Source organism: Cotesia glomerata, linkage group LG10, assembly GCF_020080835.1.
Source record: "Cotesia glomerata isolate CgM1 linkage group LG10, MPM_Cglom_v2.3, whole genome shotgun sequence".
In the NCBI taxonomy this organism is placed as follows: Eukaryota; Metazoa; Arthropoda; class Insecta; order Hymenoptera; family Braconidae; genus Cotesia; species Cotesia glomerata.
The window spans coordinates 11,580,915-11,608,780 of NC_058167.1; the positions used below are offsets into that span (position 1 = coordinate 11,580,915).

Below are 27,866 nucleotides of genomic sequence, written 5' to 3' on the forward strand. Positions count from 1 at the left end.
TGTGTAACTTTATCTTCAATAAATAGTTTCCTAAGATAACTTGGCTTTCCGATTTGTAATAATTTATGAAAAATAAGTAGCTAAATAATATAGACGTTTAGATTCTATAAATAACCAATTATAGATAAATTGTATCGTATTGTTTAATGAACGTTGCAATTTTAAATTGTTATCAGCTGTACACAGAAAGAAAAATTTCTTGACTGGAGAATAAAATTCTTGGCTCAAGAAAATTTTCGGTCGCCTGAAAGAAGACCGAAGTTGTGTTGGCCGAAGTAAAAATTTTTCTTAAAATTCTATTCTTGGTGGAAGTAATTTTTTCTTAATTCAAATTATCATAAATAAGGTAAAAGCCCCAATTATTGACGGGGGTCTAAATATTGACACCCTAAATTATTTTTAAATATATTTAATTATCTGTAATAAGAATAACGATCAAATAAATTTTTATTAAATTCTAATTAATTAAAAAATTGAAAAAAATCACATTCAGTTCAAAATATTAAATATTAATTATTAAAAAAAAATAAAGTTAGCACCAGTTCATCAAATCAGCTTACGAGCGTCTATTTTCTTAACAACTTTGGTTAGAAAAGCATTTTTTTTAACTGCCGAGTTTAAATTAATTTTTTCATGTAATTATATGATTTATTTTTTTTTTAATTAACAGTACATGAAATATTTATAAAATTAAATAATCGAAATTAATTGTATGCTTTATAATATTTAAATAATGGGAGTCAATAACTAGTTCATAATTTTTATGGTGAATCCCATATTGACAGCAAGTCAACAGCGCTATGACGCCTTTTTTTTTAAGTATAAAATACGTTACGCTATTATATACAAGGCTTTTTAACTGTCAAATAACTCGGCGTTTTTTGGTGTTAAATAAGTTTTTGAATAAATTGTTATATTTTTAATAATAATTAATCATTCATGGAAATTATTATTAATTAACTTTAATAATATTGATTACTTTATATCAAGTTTTGATAAATAAAAATATAACCAAATGATTCGACGCATGCGCAGTAGGGGCGTCAATAATTGGGGTTACGGTACGTCAATATTTAGATCAATCAGTTTTCTAACCCGTCAATAATTGGTGTATCCAGATCATATATTTAATTATTTAAAATTAATTAGTAAATATCACTGATTATCATTTAAAAAAAAGAAATTGATTAGTTAAAACATTACTGAAGACATTACCACAAACAAAATTCATCGATATTTATATTTGATTGCTTAAAAAAAATGAAATCATAACTTTGTCTCTTATAGCGTCAATAATTGGGGCTTTTACCTTACTTGATACAATAAATTTTTATATTTGATCAAGATTTTTAGATACTTTAGGGAAGCAGCGCCACCTACTTCAGCTGAGAAAAAAATTTTCTCACCTTGAGAAAATTTTTCTCTTGAATATTTGATACTCATTTTATATTATTTTAGCGTGCAATTATACATATTGAATGAAAAAAAATGATGAAATATATTATTTGATCTTTGGGAAGTACGGGTTAGAGAGTGAGCGAATAGAAATATTTAAGTTTAATAAATTTTATTTAAATAAATCTAACTATTAATATACGCGTGTAACTTAAAAGCGAAGTGAAGCTAATGGGTTTCCAGGACTAACTGATTTTTTTAAAGTGTCCATCTCGGCCTCTGACCTCTCAGGAGGTGGGGGTACTCGAGGGAAGTATTGAGAAAATATATAGGATAGGAGTACTTAGTTGTACGTAAGTATGGAACTAGGTACAAGTAGGTCTAGGTATATGATAGATTCTGAAAGTATTTAAAAATTACAGAAGTAGAAGTATAGTTAAAAGAGGAAGATTGATTGATTGATTGATTGATAAATTTATTTATGCCAAGGCACAGGCCAAATGACAATTTAAATACAAAATATTTACATCTTAAAAATAATAATATTAAATGTAAGTACATAGTTCTTAACCTAAATTTTAGAATAATATTGCAAAAACTTTTAACCATTTTTAAACTTTTCTAAACTCATTCGACTATTATCTCAATTTAAATTTTTTAATTAGTATACAAGTACTGTAATCAACAAATTTAATCTATCAATTATTCAATTTATCAACTGTCTAAATTTAGTAAATAGTCAAAAACTTTATTTTTGAAGACTTCACTGCTACTTGAGTTTACGATTAGTTTACGAAGAGAGAGATATAGGTACAGAGGTACAGGTATAGAGCAATTACTGAGCTCATGGGTCCGGTCGCTGGCCAGGCGACAAGAGTTTTTAATCCCTTAATTGCTTTTTAGAAAAAAATAGGTTATTGGGATATTTTTATGAAAAATATTTGGGAAAACCCTTAAGCTTCTTACAAACAAACTTATACATATTTTTAATCTTACTACAATACATTTTATTAGGCTCTTGCCAGCTGCAAATGTGAATTTTATTATATTGCAACAAAATTACAATAAACTAAAATTTCCCAAAATATTCTTGCAGAGACGAGACTTTATCAATCGCTTGGCATCACCAAGTAAATTATAATCCGATATAATTTATGGTGATGAGACACAACTGAAACTTTTCTAAGAAAATCTTAATAACATTGTAGAAAATCTACAACTTAAATAATAACTACATCAATTAACCATTACTAATAAACAATAATAATTATTAACTAAATAATCATATATGATAATAATAATAATCAAATAATTATAACTAATGATAATTAATAGTCAAATAATAAAATTGTAATAATAATAATAGTGAAATAATGATAATAATTAAATATTACTAATTATAAATAATAATAATTAAATTATATTACAAAGGAGTGGGTGAAAGATATGACCCCCACAGATCTTTCCATTTGACATGTTAATCAATAAAAATATTAATGAAAATTTACTTCTATCTTTGTATTTAATTTTTTGGAGCAAGAGAGAAATTTTCTCAAGACAAAAAAATTTACTTCTGTCAAGAACTAAATTTTTTGGAGCAAGAGGCTGAATTTTCTCAAAACAAGATTTTCTTGACTTAAATAAATTTTCTTGGATCAAGATACGTATTTTTTAAAGCAATAAAATTAATTTTGTTGGAATAAGTGAAATTTCTTGTGTCAAAAAAAAAATTTTTTTTTGCTCAAGAAAATAATTAGAAAGAAAAATATTTTCTTGGCTCAAGTGAACCTTTTTTCTGAGTAGAATATTACATTATTTAGTGTGCAATGTAAAATTGTTAATTAAATTATAATTATAAATTATTCTTATACTTGACACTATGCAAAAATCCTGACGAATGACATTATATTGTGAAAAAGCCGAAAGAATAAAAAATTTCCAAGTTAGTATTGAAAAAAAAAAAATTGTATAAAAATAAATAATCCGTATCAATTTTTTATTCCATAGTTTGGAGATTGCCCGAGTAAATTGTCACACGCTCTTTCGATTTTAAAACGAAGGAACGTTGCAAAAGAATAAAAGGAGAAAGAACTCTCGGAAGAAGCAAAAGAAGAATAAGTTAAAGGTCCATGTGCATCCTATATAAAAATCTCAAGTACTGTTGAGAAAGAGAGAAATAAAAAGGAAAATAAGTTAAAAGATCTTATTCGTTTATTTATTGATTTATTTACCCTTTAGTTTTTTTTAATCGTCGAAGCTAAAAAATAAGCGAAAAGGGTAAAAAAAATAATTCGAAGCAAAAGTATGGTGATGGAAAGAAAGAAAAGAATTGGGCTGATAGAGGAGAGAGATGGAGAAGAGCTTGGAGGAGGAGCTGTGGCGGGAGTTTAAGGAGGGTGGAAAAGGGAATGAGGAGACGGTTCGAGGAGCTGGACCTACCTAATTTACCTCCCAGATAATGCGGCATAATTAAAGCAAAATGTAACGTCGCTGGCAATTAAAACAAATTTATGCGACCGAGATCCACGATCGGGCGACCCGAGGAACTGCCCCGGGCCTACTGCTCCTGCTCCTGCTCCTGCTCCTGCTGGTTACTACTTCTGGGCAGCACAACCAAGCTGTCTACTTTACTTGATACTCTTGCTCTTACTCTTGTGCGTTTACCAACCTTGTTTCTTGTGTATGTATTTATTGTTACTTATTATTGTTATATATCTATCTTGCATATATAGCTAAGTAACAAGTACAAACCCCACTTGTCACCAATCCAACTTACGATTTCTTATCGTAATGTGTGTTTACGTACCGAGGGAAAACTTTTTTTACAAGAATTATGTCGTCAATTTTACAGAAAAAATTCCCTTGATAAATATGTACTTATTGTTCTTTTATATTTATATATATATTTGGTTTTTTTTTTTTTTTTTTTTTTCTGGTGCAGGGCACGGGTTTCGTTAGGGTGATTTAATTGTAAGTATTTTATGTGTATATAGTTAAGTCAATGTGTATAAATATATATAAGAGAGCCTCCGAGAACGAGCATGAATTCTCATTAGCCAATCGAGATCTGTCCCACTGTTCGAAGATCCTTTGAGAGATTAGCATATATATTCTTGTCTCACAATTCTCCATAAATACAACGTTAAAAGTTAAGACAATTGAAAAAACAAAGGGAAATAAATTTAACAAATGAAAATTGTTATTATTATTATTTATATTGTCTTGGAGAGCTCCTGAAGACAATAATTAAAAATTCGGGGTTTTGTTTTTTATTATTTGGAGGATTGTGGGGGTATTTACGAGAGAAAATTGTGGGAACTGTTCGTCGGGTCGATAGTTTTTAAGCAATTATTCAAATTAATTTTTATCGGTTAAAGAAAATTTTACTTTAGAATTTTTTGGTTTGATTTAAGATAATACAATTTTTTTAAATAATTCTGTATTATTAAATTGGCTTAATGGGTATAGACCTAATTTATTTAAATTTATTAACTAAAAAATGATTTATCAAAAAAATGTTTTTTTTAATCAAGAAAATTTTAATTTGTAGCCAATAATTTTTTTTTGTACTTGAAACAAATGTTTGGAATAGTTACGAGAGTTTTAATAGAAAATCGACTATTTTGCCAACTATAAATTACAGTATAATTTTTTAAAAAATTCTAGCAGCTGGTCATTCTCAAATTAGTAGAAAGATTTGGCTCCTATTCAAAAACAAATTATAATTTGCAATTTCTAATAAAATATTACTGTCTAAAATTTGGTAAATATATTAGTTAAAAAATGTGATTTTCACTTTATTTTACAAATTGTACAATAAGAGAAAAAATTTCTTTTTAAAATTTTCAAAAAATTAATTAAAAAATGAAGACAATTACTGTTGATTGAATGCACTGATGAAAGACAATCTGAATTAAACGGTTGATAGTACAAACTACTATGAATATTCGTTTGTTGTTACGTCAATTCGTTTTTGGTAAGAACTTCCATCAGAGATTATAAATGCATTGAGCTTAGTGACATTTTAGAAAATCTGATATTTATTCATTTATTTATTTTGATTAGATATTTGATTTCTTGTTTGATTTAGATATTTGATAATTTTCTTTTTGGTTAAATTATAAAAAAAGAAATAATAAATTATTAAGATTAAAATTAAAACTATTATTATGAAAACTATATTAGCTATAGTTTCTTTAGTATTTATCGTACTTTTGTATGCAGAGTAATAAAATTGTTAAATTTATAAGGATTAATCTATAGTTTTAAGACTCCACTGTAAATACTATAAATATTGTCAAGAAATTATTCTTCATTTAAGTAAATTTTTCTTGTTTCAAGAATTTATTCTCTCACTGATAGAAGGATTCGTTTATAGTTAAAAATATTCGTTAATATTTAACAAATCATTTATTAAAACCACTTTTTAGCCTTTAACAAATATTTCTTAGTATTTAAAAGGATTTATTAATATTTAATAAGGTAAAAGCCCCAGTTATTGACGCTATAAGAGACAAAGTTATGATTTCATTTTTTTTAAGCAATCAAATATAAATATCGATGAATTTTGTTTGTGGTAATGTCTTCAGTAATGTTTTAACTAATCAATTTCTTTTTTTAAAATGATAATCAGTGATATTTACTAATTAATTTTAAATAATTAAATATATGATCTGGATACACCAATTATTGACGGGTTAAAAAACTGATTGATCTAATTATTGACGTACCGTAACCCCAATTATTGACGCCCCTACTGCACATGCGTCGAATCACTTGGTTATATTGTTATTTATCAAAAACTTGATATAAAGTAATCAATATTATTAAAGTTAATTAATAATAATTTCTATGAATGAATAATTATTATGAAAAATATAACAATTTATTTAAAAACTTATTTAACACTAAAACACGCCGAGTTATTTGACAGTTAAAAGCCTTGAATATAATCGCGTATATAACGTATTTTATACTTAAAAAAGGCGTCATAGCGCTGTCGACTGGCTGTCAATATGGGATTCACCATAATAAATTATGAACTATTTATTGACTACTATTATTTAAATATCATAAAGCATACAATTAATTTCGATTATTAAATTTTATAAATATTTCATATATTGTTAATTAAAAAAAAAAAATAGATCATATAATTACATAAAAAAATTAATTTAAACTCGGCAGTTAAAAAAAATGCTTTTCTAACCAAAGTTGTTAAGAAAATAAACGCTCGTTAGCTGATTTGATGAACTGGTGCTAACTTTATTTTTTTTTAATAATTAATATTTAATATTTTGAACTGAATGTGATTTTTTTCAATTTTTTAATTAATTAGAATTTAATAAAAATTTATTTGATCGTTATTCTTATTACAGATAATTTAATATATTTAAAAATAATTTAGGGTGTCAATATTTAAACCCCCCGCAAATAATTGGGGCTTTTACCTTAATTGGATATCAGATTTATTAAATACAAACAAATCATTGTAAATACTAAGAAATATTTATTTAATACTAAAAAGTGGTTTCTAATAAATGATCTGTTAACTATTAAATTAATAGTATTAATAAATATTTTTTGATACAAAAAATCATTCTATCAATGCTTGACTCAAGAAAATCATTTTCTTCAAATTGGCCCGTTTAAAAAAAAACTTGTCATAAAATTGTCCTAAAAGAGTCATAAGCTTAGAATCCTAAACGTGACACAATTTAAGATATTTTTATGACTCCAAACCGAAATGAAATTTAGATTCTTGAAAAATATCATCGCAATTACTCAGAGAAAAAAATTTTGTAAAAAGTACTTTTATGACAATTTTAGGGACATACAATAAAAATGCTAAAACAAGTTTCAACGCCAAATTTTTCAAAAAGAATTTGAAATTTCCAAAAGAATCAAAATTTTAATAAAATTCAAATTAAAAAAAAATTAAAATTTCAAAAAAAAATTCAAAATTCAAAAAAAAACAATTTTGAAGGGAATCTAAAATATTTTAATATTTCAAAGAAAAAAATGTACATTAGCTAAATTATGGATGTAAATAAAGGATTTAATTAAGTAAATTTATATTATTTTTTCTTTCAGAATTTTTACAATCTGAGATGGTTACAGTTACCATCTTTGATTGTTACAGTTATAATTTATAATAATTACAGTTATTATTTTCAATAGTAACTATTACAATTGTCAATGATACCACCTATTATTTTGTTACTAATTTATTTTATTACCATTTTAGATAGTAGGAGTTACTATTTTTGTATAGTAGATAGTATAATTAATTTTTCTCCGTGTACGACAATACTTTTTCTAAAATCTAAATTTTACTTCTGTTTGGTGTCATAAAAATATCCTTAATTGTGTCACGTTTAGAATCCTAAGCTTATGACTCTTTTAGGACAAATTTTTTTTTACACGGATGTATTCTTGGTTCAAAATTTTGGCTTTTGAGTCAAGTTAATTTTTTTATCATTACACCCATTAAAAAATTCAACGACGACACAAATGCCATAAAAGTAAAATTTTATTAAAAAACAAGTCTGTAAGCCGTAAATAAAAAATGTAAATCGAATATGCATAGATGCATGTATTCATATATTTGCCAACAATCAACTACTTTGTATCTGCCTTTGAATCGCATAAAAATCAGTTTTACAAATACAGGTGTAAAGCTATGTAGAAGCGAATCAAGTGGACAGAACGAGGTGCCGGATTCAAGAGCCAGAACCAGAGAGAAAAAGAGGGAGAGGGAGATAAAACGACAACCTCTGCTCCGATGTATAGCCGTACTATACAGAAGCTAAAGAGTAAAAGAGAGTAAGAGAGAAAATATCTCGCATTCTGACGAGATCAAAAGCCTACAAAGACGAGTCAACAAATACGGCTCGCGACTGCCGCGACTCATAAAGCAACGTCACTCGGACATTCCCGATTCTCTTGTCGCTCTTCCAACTCTCGTCGGCTATATCGGCAACTCTTTTCTCATCCAATGATCCCTCTCTCTCTTTATTTTTCATTCGCTCTCCTCGTCTCTCACTTAGTCTGCTTAGCTTTGGCTGATCTTTTTAAACTACTTGGCCAGTTTATTCCTAACTCCCTCGCTGCTCTTTATACTCATTCCCTTTACACACACATATCTGTCTATCTATCTATCTATATTCGCCTCGCTCTTTGTAACGTCATTTTATTTGCCGCTTACTTTACTTCCCCAGTAATCGGTCCGATCGTCCGCGGTATAATAAAATCAACCAGACTGACTAGAGATGACTCTCAACTCTAGATAAAATCCATTAAATTTCGTCAAATGCTATTGCAATTGCACTGACAACAGCTACCGTCTTGAGAAATTACGCGTTAACCAAAAAGACTAACGTGAGAAGGAAAAAGTCAAGCATGAATTTAAAAAAAAGGGTCAAACTTTTTGCTGAAAAGAATAACAACGACACCTGTCGTCCAAACATCAATTCCATCCAAATTGCCGAATTATTCTGCAAAACATTATAAGGAAAAAACTACGATGTTAAATTTACTGAAAATAATCTGCAAAATTTACAGGAGATATATTCTGTAAAATTTACAGAAAAAATTTGTAATAAATGTAAATGATATTGTGTAAAAAAAAAGTTGTTAAAAAATGTTCACACACAGAAAAAAATTTTGCGTCATTGCGTCAAAAAATTTTGTGTTAAAAATTTTTATTTTAAATATTTTACACTTTTTTGTATTGATTTAACAGAATAAATGTTAAATTTACACATAAAAGGGTTAAATATTTAATTTAGCTACACAGAAAAAAAAATTTACTTGAATCAAGTTAACAATTTTGAAGAATTTTATATTTTTGATTTGAGTAGAAAAATTCTTAAACTAAAAAATTTTTCTTGATTTAAGTAAATTTTACTTAATTCAAGTATTTTTCGTCTTGATTCAAGACAGTGAAATTCTTCAAAATTATTTTCTTGGTTCAAGAATTTTTCTCTTAATTCAAATTAATTGTTTTTCCAATGTATAAATTCTATTACCATTTCGTAAGACTAGTAATCCTAATAAGATACTTACATACGGTAATAATTTTAAATTCGAGATAAAGAGGTCCAAAAGTGTATGTATTCGAGTTATGGAGGGTAAAAATGTACAGAAACAGCTTGTAGGGACTCACTAATTATTTCGACTCATAAAGGGTAAAAATTTCGAGCAACGGAGGTTTTACGGCTTGAAGGGAAGGGGATGAAACATTTCTTCGAGTTGCGGAGGTTTTCGACTTATCGAGGTTCTACTGTACAAAAATTTTTAACACTAAGTTTTTTGACGCAAAATTTTTTACTGTGCAGATAAAAATTTTTTGAACATTATTTGAACACCTAATAAAAAATTGAGAATGCTTTGAGACATGCAGAGTCTGGATTGATTGATAAATTTTGAGAATTTTGTAATGTTTTTTTAAACATTTTATGGAGATTTTTTAAAAACATTTTGAGAGACTTTTTAAATATTTTTTGAACATATGATGGATATTGATAATTATTGTAAATAATTAGGCCAATAAAGAGGTTTCTTTGTTTAATAATTTTTATAAAATAAGAATGGATAATTTTTTTTACTGAGTATAAAAAAATAATTTATATAGAATTAAACTGTGAAAAGTCAGAAAAAATTAAATTTTTGAAAAAATTAAAAAAAAAGACAAATTAATTTGCAATGATGCTGATTTAAGTAGCGCTTTTCAATTCATTACGATAAATTTTCAGGAATAATTACAAAAATAGTTCTATTGTAATTACAGAAAAAGTTATGTTATAATTATACAAACTCAACATGTTAAATTTATAGATTTAGAGTCACAAAATTAACCACGTAAAAATAAAATATTGAGTTCTGTAAATTTTATAAGATTTCCTATTAATTTTACAGAGTAGCTTTTTCCGTCTATAACCCGTTTTATCTTTTTGTCGAAACTCTTAACTCCTTCTTCTCACTATAATAATACACGATTGTTAATTAACGACAACTGTAACACTACGTGATTTTCAGAAAAAGCTCCGCCGAAAATAAATGTTTAAACAAAAGACGTAAAGAACTCCAATTGATTTTATTTTTATTGTCGCGAGTTTTCTCCTCTGTATAAAACTAATATCGAGTGGTTGTCATCGTTGTCATCGCTGTCATACGACGAAGAGGACCCAAAGAAAGGTGATAGAAAACAGGTCTGGTCTCGCCTTGAGCGAGGCTAAACTATTTCGTGTTTTTCTTACATTCGTAAGTATAAAAGGGACGATGAACAGCACGCTATCGCTTCGCCATCTGCTTGACAAACTCTCTACACAGTTACACTGCTAAACTTCTCCATATATATATTCAATATATTCCACGCTCATGAATACGTCATACATCATACATTGATTTTTTTACCAGAGATTTTAAAGTTGTAAAAATTTTATATTATTTTTCTACTTTGAAGATATTTCCATTTTTCAATTTTTATTATTAAAGTTAATGTACTGAAGATTAGAAAAAAAGTAAAAGACAAAAAGACAATTATTTTATCTACATTTCACTTGACAAATATTGATCCTGTATTTAAAACCAAATTAATTATTTTATAAACATTTATAATTTACTTTTTTATTCTTTTAAAGCTTTTTACAAGTTCAATTAATTAAATGTGTTATTTTCAATTTTGGTAACTTGAAAAATTATTTAAAGTAGAGAAAAAGGTGGAATTAAGCGAGTAAGCTAAAAATTTTAACTTTTGTTTGATTATAATAACAAATTTAATTTTAATCAAAATTATTTATTGCATTTATTTTATAATAATTTAATTTTCATTAAAAACTAATTTTGAAATTTTCATAATTTATCTTTTAAAAAAAATAAGTCATATATTTGCTAAAATAATTATTTTAAGACTCAATCGATCAGTTTTTGGTCAATAAATTATAAATTTAAAAACATAAAAAGTTGTAAGGGTTTTTTTTTTATCCTGTTTTAAATTAAACTACTTCAAAAATTTCAATTTTTAACTTTAAATTTTGAAAATATTCATAAATTTAATTCCAAATTATGAAATTGACTTTAAAAAAGTTAAATTTTTCTAATTTAATTAAACTACTTCAAAAATTTCAATTTTTAACTTTAAATTTTGAAAATATTCATAAATTTAATTCCAAATTATGAAATTGACTTTAAAAAAAAATTAGTTAAAAAAAATAAGTTAAATTTTTCTACTTTAAAAATTAAAAAAATATTTCCACTTTTAAAATGTTATAAAAAAAAACATATTTTAAGAAAATTTTAAACTAATAATGAAATTATCTTATATGAAGAAGAAAAAAATATTAATCAAGTAAAATTATCTAAAATAAAAAATAAAAAATTTTTCTCATAAATCAACATAATTTTTCTATATTAGTGTTTAAAAACTAACTTTCAAACATTAAAAAAAAATGTTGAAACTCAAAAGACGATTTATAACAGTATAATTTCCTTCTCATTCTAAAATCAGAGAAGAAATAGGTGTCGAAATAGTTAGTCTAGTCACTAGACCGACTAGACCCCTAAGGTCAGATTAAGTCTACTATACCTGTAACAAGCCCTCTACTCGTGTCCCTACTGTCTTACTACGTCACACTTAGACTTCATGAATGGCCCGCTCGGCTGTGTTAGAGCAAAAGAGAAGATACCATCAGAGAAGAGAATCGACTAGTCAATGTGTAGTGACTAGTCCCAGAGACCCATCAGACTTAATAGTATTAGTGTGTTTACGGTTTTATTCTCTCTAGTGTACACGCTACAATGTAAACATTCACGTGTAAAAGACTATAGATGTGAAAGATGCTGCCGAGTGTTAAGTATTTCCAAGTAGCAGAGATCACAGGTGCGAAAAGTGAGAGCGCCGGCGCCAAAATCATTTTTTAATCTGCAAATACGCACATTGCATTAATCCTCTGTAATTTTCCCATTAGCGGATTCACTGCATAATTAAAATAAATTTAAGCCCTAATAAATATACTTTGAATTTAAGGGCTTAAATTAATAATAAAATTTATTTATAACCCAGCCAGTGATAAAATAAAAATGATATAATTCGAAAGCTCGTGCAATACGCTGTGCATATAAAATCATAGAGCCCCCAAGTGGTTTTGCGATAATAATGCATAAGAGGGAGGAGTAAAATAAAGCTCCGCCTCCGTTCTGTTCCTCACAAGTGGGGGTAATAAATATCGACCTGGAGGGAGTTAGACAAGGAAAGCAATACCCGTAAGTGCTCGAGTTGAGCGCAAGAGGGGAAAATAATATGTTGTCAAAGTGGGAGAGAAAGATGAAGAGAATTTAGAACGAAATTAGTTATAGGCGAGCTTTTTCGTCTATCACAAGCTTTTTAATAATAATTTAATAAATAAACAATCATAAAAAAATATTAATTTTTTTTTCCGACTCAAGGGAGGACTCTCGTTCAAATCAGGTAGATTTTAGTAGAGGGGGTAGTAATTGAGGGTGCAAAGTGTCATAATATATATTACAAAAAATAAATATAGCCACCGGATCGGAGACAGGAGGTGGCGTTCGGAGCGAGCGTAGTGGTGGAAGAAATATCAGTGGTGGTGATTGTTAAAGGTGGTGGGAAAAACGCGCGCAGGGTGATCGCCCTACCACGGGTGATAAACCAGTGCGGCGGAGAGGGGCGTCAAGACGTCGGGCCCCCAGAGCTGGTCCGTCCGTCGTCCGGCCGATACGACTCGAAGTATCCGAGCCCCCGCGGATATTCGCGATTTAATATACACAGTCACTAATAAACATTATTAATATTAATATCAATAAAAGACATGTGTATACATATATATAGATAGACATATATATATTATAGATGTATGTGTGATGCGTACATAGGTGTAAATAGACGTGTATGTAATGAGTAGGGGTGCAACGTAACAGATATGTACATAGATATCTATACACACGTGTGTAAATAAATATGAGGGTGGTTTAATTCGGTGTCTGCGTCTACATGTATTATTACCGGAGCAAGTACACTTTTAAAGCAGGGGGTGGTTGTTTATTTACAGTTACAGTTGTTTATTGTAACAAGACAGACTCTGTTTAACCGTGACTCTCTTAGCGACACGCATGTCGTGTGTCATCGGCGCTTTGTACATGCGCCGGTACACGGATATATGTAATGCCGGGAGCCACGCATGTTTAGAGTACCCGGTGCTTATTGGTGTCGGCTTAAGACGTTAAATCATCCGACATTCAGTGAGGATGATCAGGATAATTATTATTGTTATTTTAATGATGGGTATAATGATAAAAATAAAAGCAAGAAGATTAATTATTGTTATGCAAGCTATAATGTTAATTATAAAATTGAAACTGGAAATATTAGTTGCGCCAGCAACTATTGCGAAAACAATTACTGTGAAGAATTGTCGGATGGTGTCAGTGGAAAATTCGGGTTTGGTAAGACGGTTTCAGTAGAACAAGTTCGAGTACATAAGCGAAAGCGGGTGAAGAAAAAAAAGAGAAAGAAAATAGTTTTTCTTTTTTATAAGGCTTTTCACTACTTGCTGTTGCATACTACTTGTTACGATTGGGTGTCAAGTAGTAAGTGTCAAGGATTGTGAATAGGAGCCACTGAAGGATGATAGGCACGTGCGTTGAATGCCGATTTAAGTGTTTGTTTATTTTATATATTTATTTATGAGAAATTAGTGTTTTTTTGATTTTTGGTTTTTGGTTTTTGGTTTTTGGTTTTTGGACACAGTGATACTTTTTTTATATAAGTCCATGGATTACAGTGTGACTTTTGATGGTTTTGTGGTAGCAAACTGAAGGAAAAGGATATCCGAGTGGATTTTAGGTGTTTGTGTGTGAGGTGATAGGTACTAAAAGGATTTTTAGTGAATTTTGTATTGAGGACGCGGGGGAAATTTATTTAAAAGTGTATAGATTTTTTGAAACGGGGGTCATTTTGTTGGGATCCTGGTTTTTACGAAAGTTTGGATTTTGTGGGCGACGATAAACCGTCGGATGAAAAAACGGAGTAGTTTTTACGGGGAGATTAACTACCTAGCGTATTGTGGTTGTTAATAGACACGGAGGGATGTCGAGAAGAAAACAGGCACGACCTAGCCGTGCCAACCTTGAAGAGGATCTGGTACATGGACCTCTTGGAAATAATCCCTTGTCGAGTCTTCAGAATCAACCGACCACACTCCGTAAGTCAAAATATTTACTTTAGATTTTTTTTAGTTTTTTTTTTTTTGAGGGGACGCGGAAAAAATTAAGAGTTTAGGCTGCCGGTTTTGGATTTGGAGGAATTATGACGGAGGTTTGATGTGGGGGGCTTGTAATTTAGTGCGGCCATGTCGATTGGAAATAGTGAATGGTGTTTAGTCGGGAAAATTTTAATAAAAATAATTTGTAAGAAATTTTGGATTTGAAAATTTATAAATTTTTTTTTTTTTATTTATTTATTTTATTTTGCACATGCTAAATTTTAGGGACAGTCTTGTTATTGACTTAGTCTTACTTCGGCTTTAGTATAGAAAAAAAATAAACAAAAAAATAAGACTATTAAACATTTTTTTACAAATATATTTAATGAAAAAAAAATTTTTTCTTTCCTGGAAAATTATTTTTGGATTTTAATAATCTTTATTTGATATAAAAATTAAGATGTGAGTTTAAGTAGAACAGATATAAAATAAATTTTTAATTATAAGCAAATATAAATTTGTACAAATTTCATAAAGTTATTTTAAGAAAAAATTCAATTACTTTTTAATCGAAATTTTAATAATTCTTGTTTTAAGTTTTTTTTTTAGAAAAAATCTAAAAAGATATTTTTTTAAATTGCATTTATAATTTTTTGTCTTATTTTTTTTATAATAGCATTTTTGCTGGACAAAAATGAAACAAAAATCTTCTAAAATTATATTATTTATTATTCTTATATCTAGCAAACAATCTTGAATTTTCAAATAATTATTATTATTGAATAGAATTAAAAAAATCGAATACAAAAAAAAATCTCTTTATGATTTTTTAAAATTAAAAAGAATAAACTTTTATTTTATTGACATTCATTGAAATTGTCTCATATAATCTGGTCCATATTCACACTCTTTATTATGAATAAAGAAAAATATCAATTTAAAAATAGTTTATAAAAATTTTTAATAATTTAATATAATTTTCATCCTTTTAAACCCATTAATTCTTTTCATTTAAAATAAATGACACTGAATTATTACATTCTATAAAATTAACTGACACTTGACAGTTTTTCTTTTTCAAATAATTATTTATTCAATATAATACATAATAAATCCACTTTAAAAATTTTTCATAAGAGTTTTGTTTCGACTTGAAATATTAAAAAATAAAATTCGAAAAATAGATCCAAAGAATAAAATTATTTTTAATTAAAAACAAAATTTTATTAACAAATCAGAACTTAAATTTTTTATTGATATGTGACTCTCTGTACGATGATTTAAGTGAGCAAGTGACCATATCAGAAAAATGATTAAATAAAAAAAAATTTGAAGGAACTAAAACGACTTCCTTGCATGCATATTCACTCGTTTAAATTACTAGTTTTTATCGACCTTTACTCATTAATTCTAAAATATAAGTATACTTATACACGTTATCGTTATTTATTTTCTTTTAATTGTGTCTCTTGAAGAAGCCAAAGTATGCAGATATAAACTACAACCACAGTATATAAATAAAATATATTTACAGAAATTATTTAAATGTAAATGTTAGAAATTGAGCTGTCGTCGAACGCGCGGTTGTTGACTCATCGAATATATTCAATATATATCTATATTTCTTCATTTTTTCTCTCTTGATCAAGCGTCGAATCCTCTATGATACGACGTCCTTTTATATATTTTTTTTTATATTCATGGAATGGATCTTTCGCGAATTTCTAATATCAACTCAATGAATTATGACCTCGTAATATCGCGATCTGACTATATAAGAGGCCGCAGGTGTCCTCTTTAATACTCAATGGCTATTAAATATATCTGTGTACAATACATTCTCATATATTATATATTATATCTCCCATATACATACAAACATATTTTTTTTTAATAAAAATTCTGAGGTATTTATATTTGTGCGCGAACAAAAAAAAACAGTAGATATTTTTTATCGATCTTAATCAGTTCAGGATATTTGTCAGCGGCGATTTCTTTTAGATAAATATTTTTCTCCCGTTAATTATATTAATTAGATTTTTTTTTAAATTACAGAATAATTTAAAATTCAAATTTTACACTGTACACCATAAGCAAAAATTTATATATTTTTTTTTATATCCAATATTAATATTAGTATAAATTAGACATAAAATCATGAAGGAAAAAATATGAATAAAATTATTTAAATCCAACCAAAATAAAGTTAATATAATGTATTAGAATATTCATAACGGCTTATTAAAATAAATCTAGAAAGAGAAAGAATAAGCGGGTTTTATAATTATAATTTATGAACGAGTATTTTATTATTTTTTCACTTAAATATAAATATAAGTCGTATGATTACATGGTTAAAAAATATTTTATTTGTGACAAACGTCCTTGTGAAACGAACACTCTAAATCATTGTCTCGCGATTTTATCGGGCAGTTTAGTGATTTTTTTTGGTATAGTTGTGAGTATTGCTATTATAATTATTTTTTTTCACGCCGTATACGATGAGTTTTAAGTGATACCGTGGATATAATACACTGATAGAAGGATTTGTTTATAATAAAAAATATTTGTTAATATTTAACAAATCATTCATTACACAGAAAGAAAAATTTCTTGCCATAAGGATTTTTTTATGGTTATTTTTTAATAATTTTATTTATTTTTTGGCAAAAAAAACGAAACATTGTATTAATACAATTTATATTGCAGTGTATTTATTGAATATGAATAAGCCAAGACAATTAGCCAAACGGCAAAAAATTTCTTACATAATTTATTTTTTTACGTAAATTTTACTTGATTAAAAAATTTTTTGCCTTGAGTCAAGACAATGAAATTTTTCAAAATTATTTTCTTGGTTCAAGAATTTTTCCTTTGATTCAATTTAAATGTTTTTCTGTGTAATTTCATCTTCAATAAATAGTTCGCTAAAATAACTAAGCTTTCCTATTTGTAATAATTTATGAAAATAACAAGCTAAATAATATAGACGTCTAGATTTTATACACAGAAAGAAAAATTTTTGATTGGAAAACAAAATTCTTGGCTCAAGAAAATTTTCGGGTGCCTGAAGGAAGACTGAAGTTGTGTTGGCCGAAGTAAAATTTTTCTTGAAATTCTATTCTTGGTGGAAGTAATTTTTTCTTAATTCAAATTATCATAAATACTTGATACAATAAATTTTTATATTTGATCAAGATTTTTAGATACTTTAGGGAAGCAGCGCCACTTACTTCAGCTGAGAAAAAAATTTTCTTACCTTGAGATAATTTTTCTCTTGAATATTTGATACCCTTTTTATATTATTTTAGCGTGTAATTATACATATTGAATGAAAAAAAAATGATGAAATATTATTTGATCTTCCCATTTGACATTTTAATCAATAAAAATATTAATGAAAATTTACTTCTATCTTTATATTTAATTTTTTGGAGCAAGAGAGAAATTTTCTCAAGACAAGAAAATTTACTTCTGTCAAGAACTAAATTTTTTGGAGCAAGAGACTGAATTCTCTCAAAACAAAATTTTCTTGACTTAAATAAATTTTCTTGGATCAAGATACGTATTTCTTAAAGCAAGAGAATTAATTTTGTTGGAATAAGTGAAATTTCTTGTGTCAAAAAAAATTTTTTTCTGCTCAAAAAAATAATTAGGGAGAAAAATATTTTTTTGGCTCAAGTAAATCTTTTTTTCTGTGTAGTATTCAAAATGATTTTTTTGTATTTAATAAATCTGATATTCATTTATTAAATATCAATAAATCTTTTTTAATACTAAGAAATATTTGTTAAGGACTAAAAAGTGGTCTCTAATAAATGATTTGTTAAATATTAACAAATATTTTTAACTATAAACAAATCCTTCTATCAGTGTAGAGAAATATTCTTAGATTTTTTTTTTGTTTTTTATTAATATCAATGCTTAAGTATTATATTATGGATGAACTGGCTCGTTGACACGATTAATGAACACAATAGAACATGTGTAGATGTACATGAAGAAGCACGCATTGCGGGTGGGTGAGAAGGTGTCTTCACTGTCACGATTGTATTCGTGACAGGCAAGCATAAGCTTTAACCAACAGCTCTCAACTTTAATACGTTTTTTGAATTCTTAATTCTTAAGAATTATACTTTGTATTTATATCTAATTCTTCTATAATCATAACATGCGTGCTGGGATATTTAACACTTATTTTTTTACCGTAAAATTTTTTTTTCTGAAAATCAATAAAAAAACCAAGGCTTAAATTTTAATTTTTTATTAGAAAATATTTTAATTAATTTTTAATATTATTTTTGAATTAGTTATTTATTAAAAAAATTTCAGATAAATTTTTTTTTTAAATTACCATTAATTTAAAAAGATGAATAGTAATTTCTTTAGAATTTTATTGATAAGAAAGTGAATATATAAAAATATTAAAGATAATAAATTTGAATATTGAATGTAAATTTTGATATTAAAAAAAAATCAATAACTAATAAATAAAAACGTTAATGGATTAGAGTTATAGAAAAAATGTAATATATATAAATTATTGATAATATATGCAATTAACGAGGATAGTTATATATTTAAAATGGTTACATTTAATTTTATTTAGTAATGTTTTTTTCTTATTTATTTTTTTATTCGAAAGCCTGCATACGACTCTTATATACGTTATACGTTAGACATTTAAATATTTATCGAAATTTATGCGCGATTTTATCAATAAAAATATTTGAATTCTGTAAATTTGGTTATCTAATACTTGTTGTATTTGTATAATCAACAATTAAATAAGTTTCGAATAAATAATTGTGCTACATTTAAAATTTTTTTTTTTTTAAGACATTATTTTTGAATTTTCTTATAAAAAATATTACTCATTTCCTCTGTATCAATGTAAAGTTTAGTGATACACATAAAGAAAAAATTCTTGACTAAAAATTTCTTGAGCCAAGAAAATTTATTCTATCTTGAAATTTTTTTGGAGTAAGAGTTTTTTTTACTGTGACAGTTGAATTTTAATTTTAATTAAATTGACGAGCTTTACTCTTAATTATTTTTAGCTATGTGCAAAATTTTTGTTAAAAATTTCGGGAAAAAAAAAATTGAACCATTTTTTAACGATGATAAATTTTTTTTAAATCTTCAATTCTAAAATTTTGCATCTTAAATATTAATTTGATTGTGATTTTAAAAATATGACATTTTTTTGTGAAACTATTTAAATAAAATTTTATTTTTTTTTTAATTTTTATAAAAAATTATTTTTAAAATTGAATTGAGAAAAATTTCAAAAAGTCTCAAAATATTTATAAAAATTATAAATAAATGCAAAATAAACATAATAACTGTCTCAAAAAAAAAATTTTAAGTGCGTCAATTACTATTTATCTTAAATAATAATTTAATTCTGATTGGAAAAATGTAACATTTTTTTGTGAAGCTATCAATAAATTTTTTTTTAATTTTTATAAAAAATTATTTTTAAAATTGAATTGAGAAGAACTTAAAAAAATCTCAAAATATTAATAAAAAATGCGAAATAAAAATAACTGCCTTAAAAAAAAACAATGTAAATTTTTTTAATTATTACACAGAAAAAAATCCTTGAATCAAGTATATATTTTTGAAGAGCTCAATATTCTTGGTTTGAGTAGAAAAATTCTTGATTTAAGAACATTTTTTTTTATTTAAGGAAATTTTACTTAATTCAAGAATTTTTCGTCTTGATTCAAGACAATTATCCTCTTCAAAATTATATTCTTGGTTCAAGAATTTTTCTCTTGAATCAAGTTAATTTTTTTTTCTGTGTATTTTTCTGAAATGGTAATTTAATTTTGATTAAAAAATATAACATTTTTTTATGAAGTTATTAACAAATTTTTTTTTTTTTTGAATTTTTACAAAAATATTAATTTTTATAAAAATATTAATTTTTATAAAAATATTAATTTTTATAAAAATAATAATTGCCTTAAAAAAAAAATGTAAATTGTATAAATTAAATTATTGTGGGAGTTAAACAGCCGATTGGCTATAAAATTGTTTAGGAAAGTGAACCGAACAAAAGCGTATAGAGTACTATCACCTTGAAGTAAAGACCACATACACGGTAATATATAGTAAGTAGAAGCCTAAGACAAAACTTAAGGAAGAGATGGAAGGGATTAAAGAAAGCGACCGCGACAAGGAGGCACAAAAAATAAAATAAAAAGAACTGGAAGGAGAATAAGAAGATTGACGAAGGCTCGAGCCTCCGAATTGGAATTTGGAAAAAAGCTTGCACTCTTGACTTACCGGTTTTTTCGATTGTTATTTCATTGGGTATTGCGTGGGTGCGTCGTTCATTGGGTGGATGACAGCAAGAGAGAAAACAAAAGTTTGTTAAATTAAAAATCTAAATAAAATGCGGCAAGGCTCTTTACTCTTTGCTTTTAAGTCCATCAAATATGTAACTCGGATAAATGTAAATACTGAGAATTGCTATCTTTGTGGTTTATATACTGGATTTTATACAGCGTAGTAGTTGGCTACTAACAGGACATCTTTGGTGCGCGTCTGTCAACGTGTCAGTTCCTGATCACTTGGGACGGACTAAGACAGCTTGTATCTCCAAGTATATGCTCGTTATTTCAGTTTTGCTTCTATACTTCAACGCCCAGATCATTCTAAATAACAATAATAATAATCATCATAATTATTTATAAATAAAATATCATCAATTAAATAATTCAATAATAATACTATCAATTATCACATTTTATTCATAAATTTTTCAGTTTATAAATTTTAAAATCTTTCCTAGGAGTCCTTTTTTTATTTTAAAGTTTAGAGTCCAGGATTAAGTATAGAAAAAATTTTTTTTAAGCATTTTAAATAATAGAAATTTCAAAAAAATTTAATAAATTAAAATTAAAAAATTTTGTAAATTAAAATTTAACAAATTGAAATTAAAAATTTTTATAAATTAAAATTCAAGAAATTTTTTAATGAATTTTTATAAAATTATTTAATTCAAAATTAAATAATTTTGTAAAATTAAAAATTTAACAAATAAGTTAATAAATTGACCATTTGTCAGGATAATTGCACACATCATAACGCAAACACATGTAAAAGTGCTCTTTTTTCGATTTGTTGCTCCATAAAATTATTTCACATCACATAGTGTTTAAAAGAATAAATATTATCCAACAATTGGAGCATATTTGATAAAATTTTCATTGATTTTTTTAAATAAAAATTTGTAATGTTTAAAAAAATATTAATAAATTTTTAAGATTTTTTTCTGTAATATAAATTTATGTTTTTCTTACATAAATGCATATACATATTCTGGCCCATACTTTTATATTATTAATTTATCAAAATTGAGTTATTCTACATTTAAAAACATTTTAGAATTTTTAGAATATTTTTTTTTATTGAAAAAATTATTTAAAAAAATTTTCATTTGTAAAAAAGTTTAAAAACTATAAGCGCAATTTTTAATAAATATATTTTAGTTTAAATTTAATTAAATAAAAAAAAATTAAAAACGTCAGCTAAATTTGGTATTATTATTAATTTTAACTTATTCACTATTTACTTCTTTAAAAAATGTTACAATTTAGAAGAAAAATACAAAAATTCTTATTTATTTATTTTTTTAACTAATAGTACAAATTTTTTTTTTCTTTAATTATTGCTATATTTTATAAAAATTATTTCTTAAAAAAAAAAATCTGTTTGAAAATTGACGTAAAAAATTTTCCAAATTTTTTAAAATTTATATTTGACTTAAAAAAATTAATACTTTATTAAAACAATTAAAAATTTCTTAAAATTTTAATAAAATAAAAAAATACACTCGTAAAATTGAATAAAAACTATCGATTTTTTTCCGTGTACTGTTGTTGTTATTATAGATAGGAAATTAATTGTTGGTTTATCCAGGTGGAATATAAAATAAAAATTGAATACGTATCAAAGAGAAGCGAGGAAGTACGTCCCCTGGGAACAAGGCGTTTACCGAACCGTGGGAGCACGGCGGTTTGCTCCAGAGAAAGACAAAAGGAGTAAATAAAAAAAAAAACGATCGCAGGGACAGAGAAGGAAAGCGAGACCCAGAGGTATCAATAGAAAGAGAGAGAGAGAGAGAGAGAGAGAGAGAGAGCTCGAGATATGAAAGAAAATAAAATGGAGGAATATGACCCGCGATATAAAGAATCGGTGTATTAAACGGTGCTCGTGGCTTTGACCGTGTAGCGATAATTGGCGACCTTGGCTCTTCTGCGAAGGAATCCGCGTGCGCGGCTCATCGTCAGCGGTCTACTGTGTTTTGTCGATCTGAAGAGCAAGGCGGCGGTGTCGGGACGCCCGAAGAAACGCCGGGAACTCGCGTGACATAATGACGGAAGGCCCGACAACTCGAGAGGAATGACGAAATGCACGGTTATATTACTCGGTGACTCGATGGATCGTTCACTGATCACTTGGGGTGGTCTTTTCGATTCATTTTTTATTTTTCCTCCTCTAAATATATTTTTAAATCATTAATATGTATTAATAATTATAATTATTAATTCTTTTGAATTTTTTTATCGATAAGAATTTTATTAAAAATTTTTTTTTGCGTAAATTTTTATTAGACTGAGTTATAATTCTGAAAAAAAAAAAATAAAAATTATAATTGACTAATCAACACTTAAGTATTTATTTTAAGTATCAATTAATCAATTATGATTTTTTTTTTTTTTTCAGAATTCTAACTCAGTCAAATAAAAATTTTTAATAAATAAATCAGAAAATTTAATCATACAAATTTTTATTTTGGATATTTATAAATAATAATCTTAATTTTTTTTTTATTTGGCTCTTATAATTTCCAACAAGCAATAACTTTTTTAAATGAAAAAAAAAAATATTTTTAAATTTATTGTTGTTTTAAAATTAACAAAAAAAATTTAGTTAGAAAATTTTTGAATCTTAACTTAATATTATTTTTCAAATTTTAGATAATTTTTAACATTCTCGGTTTATGGCTACCTTGTTAAATTCTGTATTCAGTTATTTCAGATAAAATATTATGAGCTGAAGGTACAGAAAATATAATAACCGTAAAATTCTAACGTTAGACGTATTTTAGGGAATGTACGATAGCTTGTAATGAAAAAAATGTTTTTTAACATCTATGTTCCAATTCGCTTCGGTTTTTTTTTCCTCCAGGGTTCTTAAATTATTTTTTATGAAGTTATTCAAATCAGTTTATACACTGCATAAGAAAATTAACTTGATTCTAGAGAAAAATTCTTTAGCTCAGAACATAATTTTTAAGAGTTTGATGAACTTGAATCAAGTGGAAAAAATTCTTGATTGTCAAATTGTACTATACTTTCTTTAATATTGACGTTTTTGAAGATATAAGCTCATCCTGATGTTACACTCGTCAAGAGCTTTCATTTGAGTACCCACATCAATTTTTCATATATTTATATATATTATATATATGTATATATGAAAAATATATCGAAATACATGTGGGTACTCAAATGAAAGGTCTCAATAAGTGTAACGTCGGGATGAGCTTATATCTTTAAAAATATCAATAATTAAGAAATCATATTGTGATTTGTCAACTTATGATATTTTTAAAGATATAAGCTTATTCCGATGTTACACTCATCAAGAGCTTTCATTTGAGTACCCACATGAATTTTGATATTTTTTTCATATATACATATATATAATATACGTAAATATATGAAAAATTGATGTGGGTACTCAAATGAAAGGTCTTGATGAGTGTAACATCGGGATGAGCTTATATCTTTAAAAATGTCAATAATTAAGAAATTATATTGTATTTTGTCAACTGATGATATTTTTAAAGATATAAGCTCATCCCGATGTTACACTCATCAAGAGCTTTCATTTGAGTACCCACATCAATTTTTCATATATTTTTGATGTATACATATATATAATATATATAAATATATGAAAAAATGATGTGGGTACTCAAATGAAAGGTTTCGATGAGTGTAACATCGGGATGAGCTTATATCCTTAAAAATGTCAATAGTTCACAAGATACAAGGTCATTACTTAATTATGTATCTAGAGATAGAGCATTTTCGAATGCATCCTAAATACTTATCATAATAAATTGACTATCGGTGAGAATAAAACCTTGAAAAAGCACAAATTCAATTCAAGACTTTTGCAATCACACTAAGTTTCACCAAAAAAACCAATTTGATTATATGACTATCCTGGACACAAAATTTTTCTTATCCTCTTAATAATATAGATGAGTACTAATTTAATTGTTAGATTAAATTAAACCAATTAAATTAAAAGGATAATTTTATCACATTGTAATAAAATTAATGTCAATTATAAAAAATATAAAATAACTTTGAAAATACCAGATTTTCTATATATAATAATTTTTAAAGACTTTAAATCGATTGGTATTCAATAAATTAAATACCATCAATAAATAATAGTGTCGATAGTTCTTTATATATATAAATCTATAAATCTACAAGTATAAAAATATATATTACATAAATATATAAAAGTTGCATCAGCGGTATGGCCTTTTTGACACATACTTGAATAACAGTAATACAGTATTCAGATATTCTATTGTTTTTATTTGATATTTATTAATGCATTTATAAAATAATATATTGCGTTATAAGTATTTATGATTATCGGTGTTTTTAATGTTTAATAAAAACAATTTTAAATAAAAAGGAATAAGTGAAAGGCGCGACAAATACAATGACCAAAGGAGAGAAGATAATTCTTTTGATAAAATATATATACATATATATGTCGGATGCATAAAAGTTAGCATTGCAAGTCTCGCTTGTCTTTGTCGTTTGATCCTCTCGCGATATTCATCACCGATCAAACAAGAGCGGCTGTGTTGTATAGCGACAATCACACATACTCACCAACACACGTTTGTAAAAATATTTATATACATGTATTTATACACAAGAGCCGAATGGAGAGTGTGGAATCATTTTGCGGAGAATGACAGCGATGATAGATTTTTTGCTAAGTGATCTCGACTCGAAGAACTCGAGTTTAAGCTAACCGCTAATTGGGCAAAGTAAACTCAATGTATGTACTCTTGCGTTATATACACTTTATTATATTAAATTTTATTTATGTATATTGTATATAATGTACATAATGGTTGAGAAAGCGGCACTCACGCACACAGATCCAATAATTTGTTGCCGATTTCGAGATTGTATGTTCTTTTAAACAATATTGATGGCCTATGAGCTTGTGAACATCAACCTTCTTCTTCTTCTATACACTAATGATCATTATAAGCAAGAATTATTATTAATTTTTTTTATGATGACTAAAGTTTAAGATTTAAATCTAACTATTTTTAACCTTTTTATAATAAATATATTAATTTATTTTTTTACACAATAATTACGATATTTTTTAAACTTGTTCATCATTTGTGATAAAATTATTTTATGCACTGAAAAAAAATTAACTTAAATTAAGTCGAAAAATTTCTGAAGAATTTTTCTACTCAAATTATGAAGATAAAGTTTTTCAAAATTATTTACTTTATTCGTTAATTTTTTTCTCTGTGTATTGACGATTGCTTGTTTTAATTTTAAAGAAATATTAATAAATATATCAATAATAATTTTTACAAAACTATAATTTAATAAAATAAACCTTTATAACATTATATGATGTAAATGTGGCGCTCTGTATAGATAACTGAAAAAATTACTGTTTCACACTGAAAAAAAAATTAACTTAATTCAAGATCAAAATTCTTGAACCAAGAATATAATTTTGAAGAGGGTGTATTCCCATTTAGATCCCACATAAATCCCAATTAGAAAAAAAGTTCTAAAAATTTTTTAATTTCACATTGGGCATTTCCACTTTGGTCCCACATGAATCCCAACTGGAAAAAAGTGCCAAAAATTTTTTATTTTCACGTTGGGTATTCCCATTTAGATCCCATATGAATCCCAACTAGAGGAATTGACAATAATTTATTTCGTTTTCAATTGGGATTTCCCAATTGGGTTCTTCATTGGGTCCTCATTGGGATTTCCCTATTGGGCATGCCCCATTGGAACCCAATGGGGCTCAGATGTATACCTTGGGTATTCTCAATATAATTTCTAGTCAGGTAATTGTCTTGAATCAAGATGAAAAATTCTTGAATCAAGTAAAATTTCCTTAAGTCAAGAATTTTTCTACTCAAATCAAGAATATTGTTCTTCAAAATTATATACTTGATTCAAGAACATTTTTTTTTCTGTGCAGATAGTAATTATTACAGATTTTATAAGAATTACATAGTAGAATGTAATATTTACATTTTAATGTAATAATTACTATCTGAAACTGTAATTTTTCCAGTTTTCTATACGGAGCGCCACGTTTACATTATATAATGTCATTTTTCCATTTTTCTTTTTTCTCTATAGAAAAATTTGTTTCAAAACATTGTATAAATTTCAAAGTATAAGGTAAAAGACCCAGTTATTGACACTGGCCTAGTTGATTGACACTTGCAATTTTATTCTAATTAAAAAAATTAAATGTTCTCAAAAAATCAATTATCCCAAAATTTAGAATTCAAAAATTATATTTATTAATTTATTAGAGTCGATTTGTTTTATTTAATTGAAATAAAATTGCAAGTGTCAGTAACTAGTTCAGTGTCAATAACTGGGTCTTTTACCTTACTGCTTGATAAATTATATTGAAATTTTTACAATTCAAGAATTTTACTCACTGATTTGCGATTTTTTACGTAATTTTAGAACGAATTTATAATTATTTTAAACTAAAATTCATAATTAATAAAAATTCTTGACTTTCCGCCATGAAAATCACAAATTTTTCTTTCATAACATTGCTACTAAAAGCTTACTTTTAATTCGCTCAAAAATGAAAAATTTAATTGGTTATTTTAAAATTAAAAAAAAAAAAAATTTTTTTCTCAAAAAATTTTTAGTTTAAAAATAGCATAAATGCATCAAACACGCTCTAATTATAATAGAAACGCTATAAACATTATAATTTTCAATTTAATGAATTCACTTATAAATAGTCAGATAGACTATTTACATTTTCTTTTTCTTTTAATTTCCATAACACACGGAAAAAAGAAAACTCGAAAAATTACAGTATATAATGCAACGTGGCGCTTCGTGATGGAAACTAGAAAAATTACAGTTTCAGATTGTAATTATTACAGAT

The 27,866-nt window shown here is 26.2% G+C and overlaps 1 protein-coding gene across 1 annotated transcript in view; it reads left to right on the forward strand.

The window, feature by feature from the left end:
• The first annotated feature begins 14,353 nt into the window (after positions 1-14,353).
• The window catches only part of LOC123272362 (homeotic protein spalt-major), a 78,196-nt gene continuing 64,683 nt past the window's right edge, over positions 14,354-27,866 (forward strand). Inside the window, exon 1 of the mRNA XM_044739070.1 lies at positions 14,354-14,618. Coding sequence (XP_044595005.1) covers positions 14,504-14,618 — 115 coding nt within the window. The 5' untranslated portion in view covers positions 14,354-14,503. The remainder of the gene's footprint in view (positions 14,619-27,866) is intronic.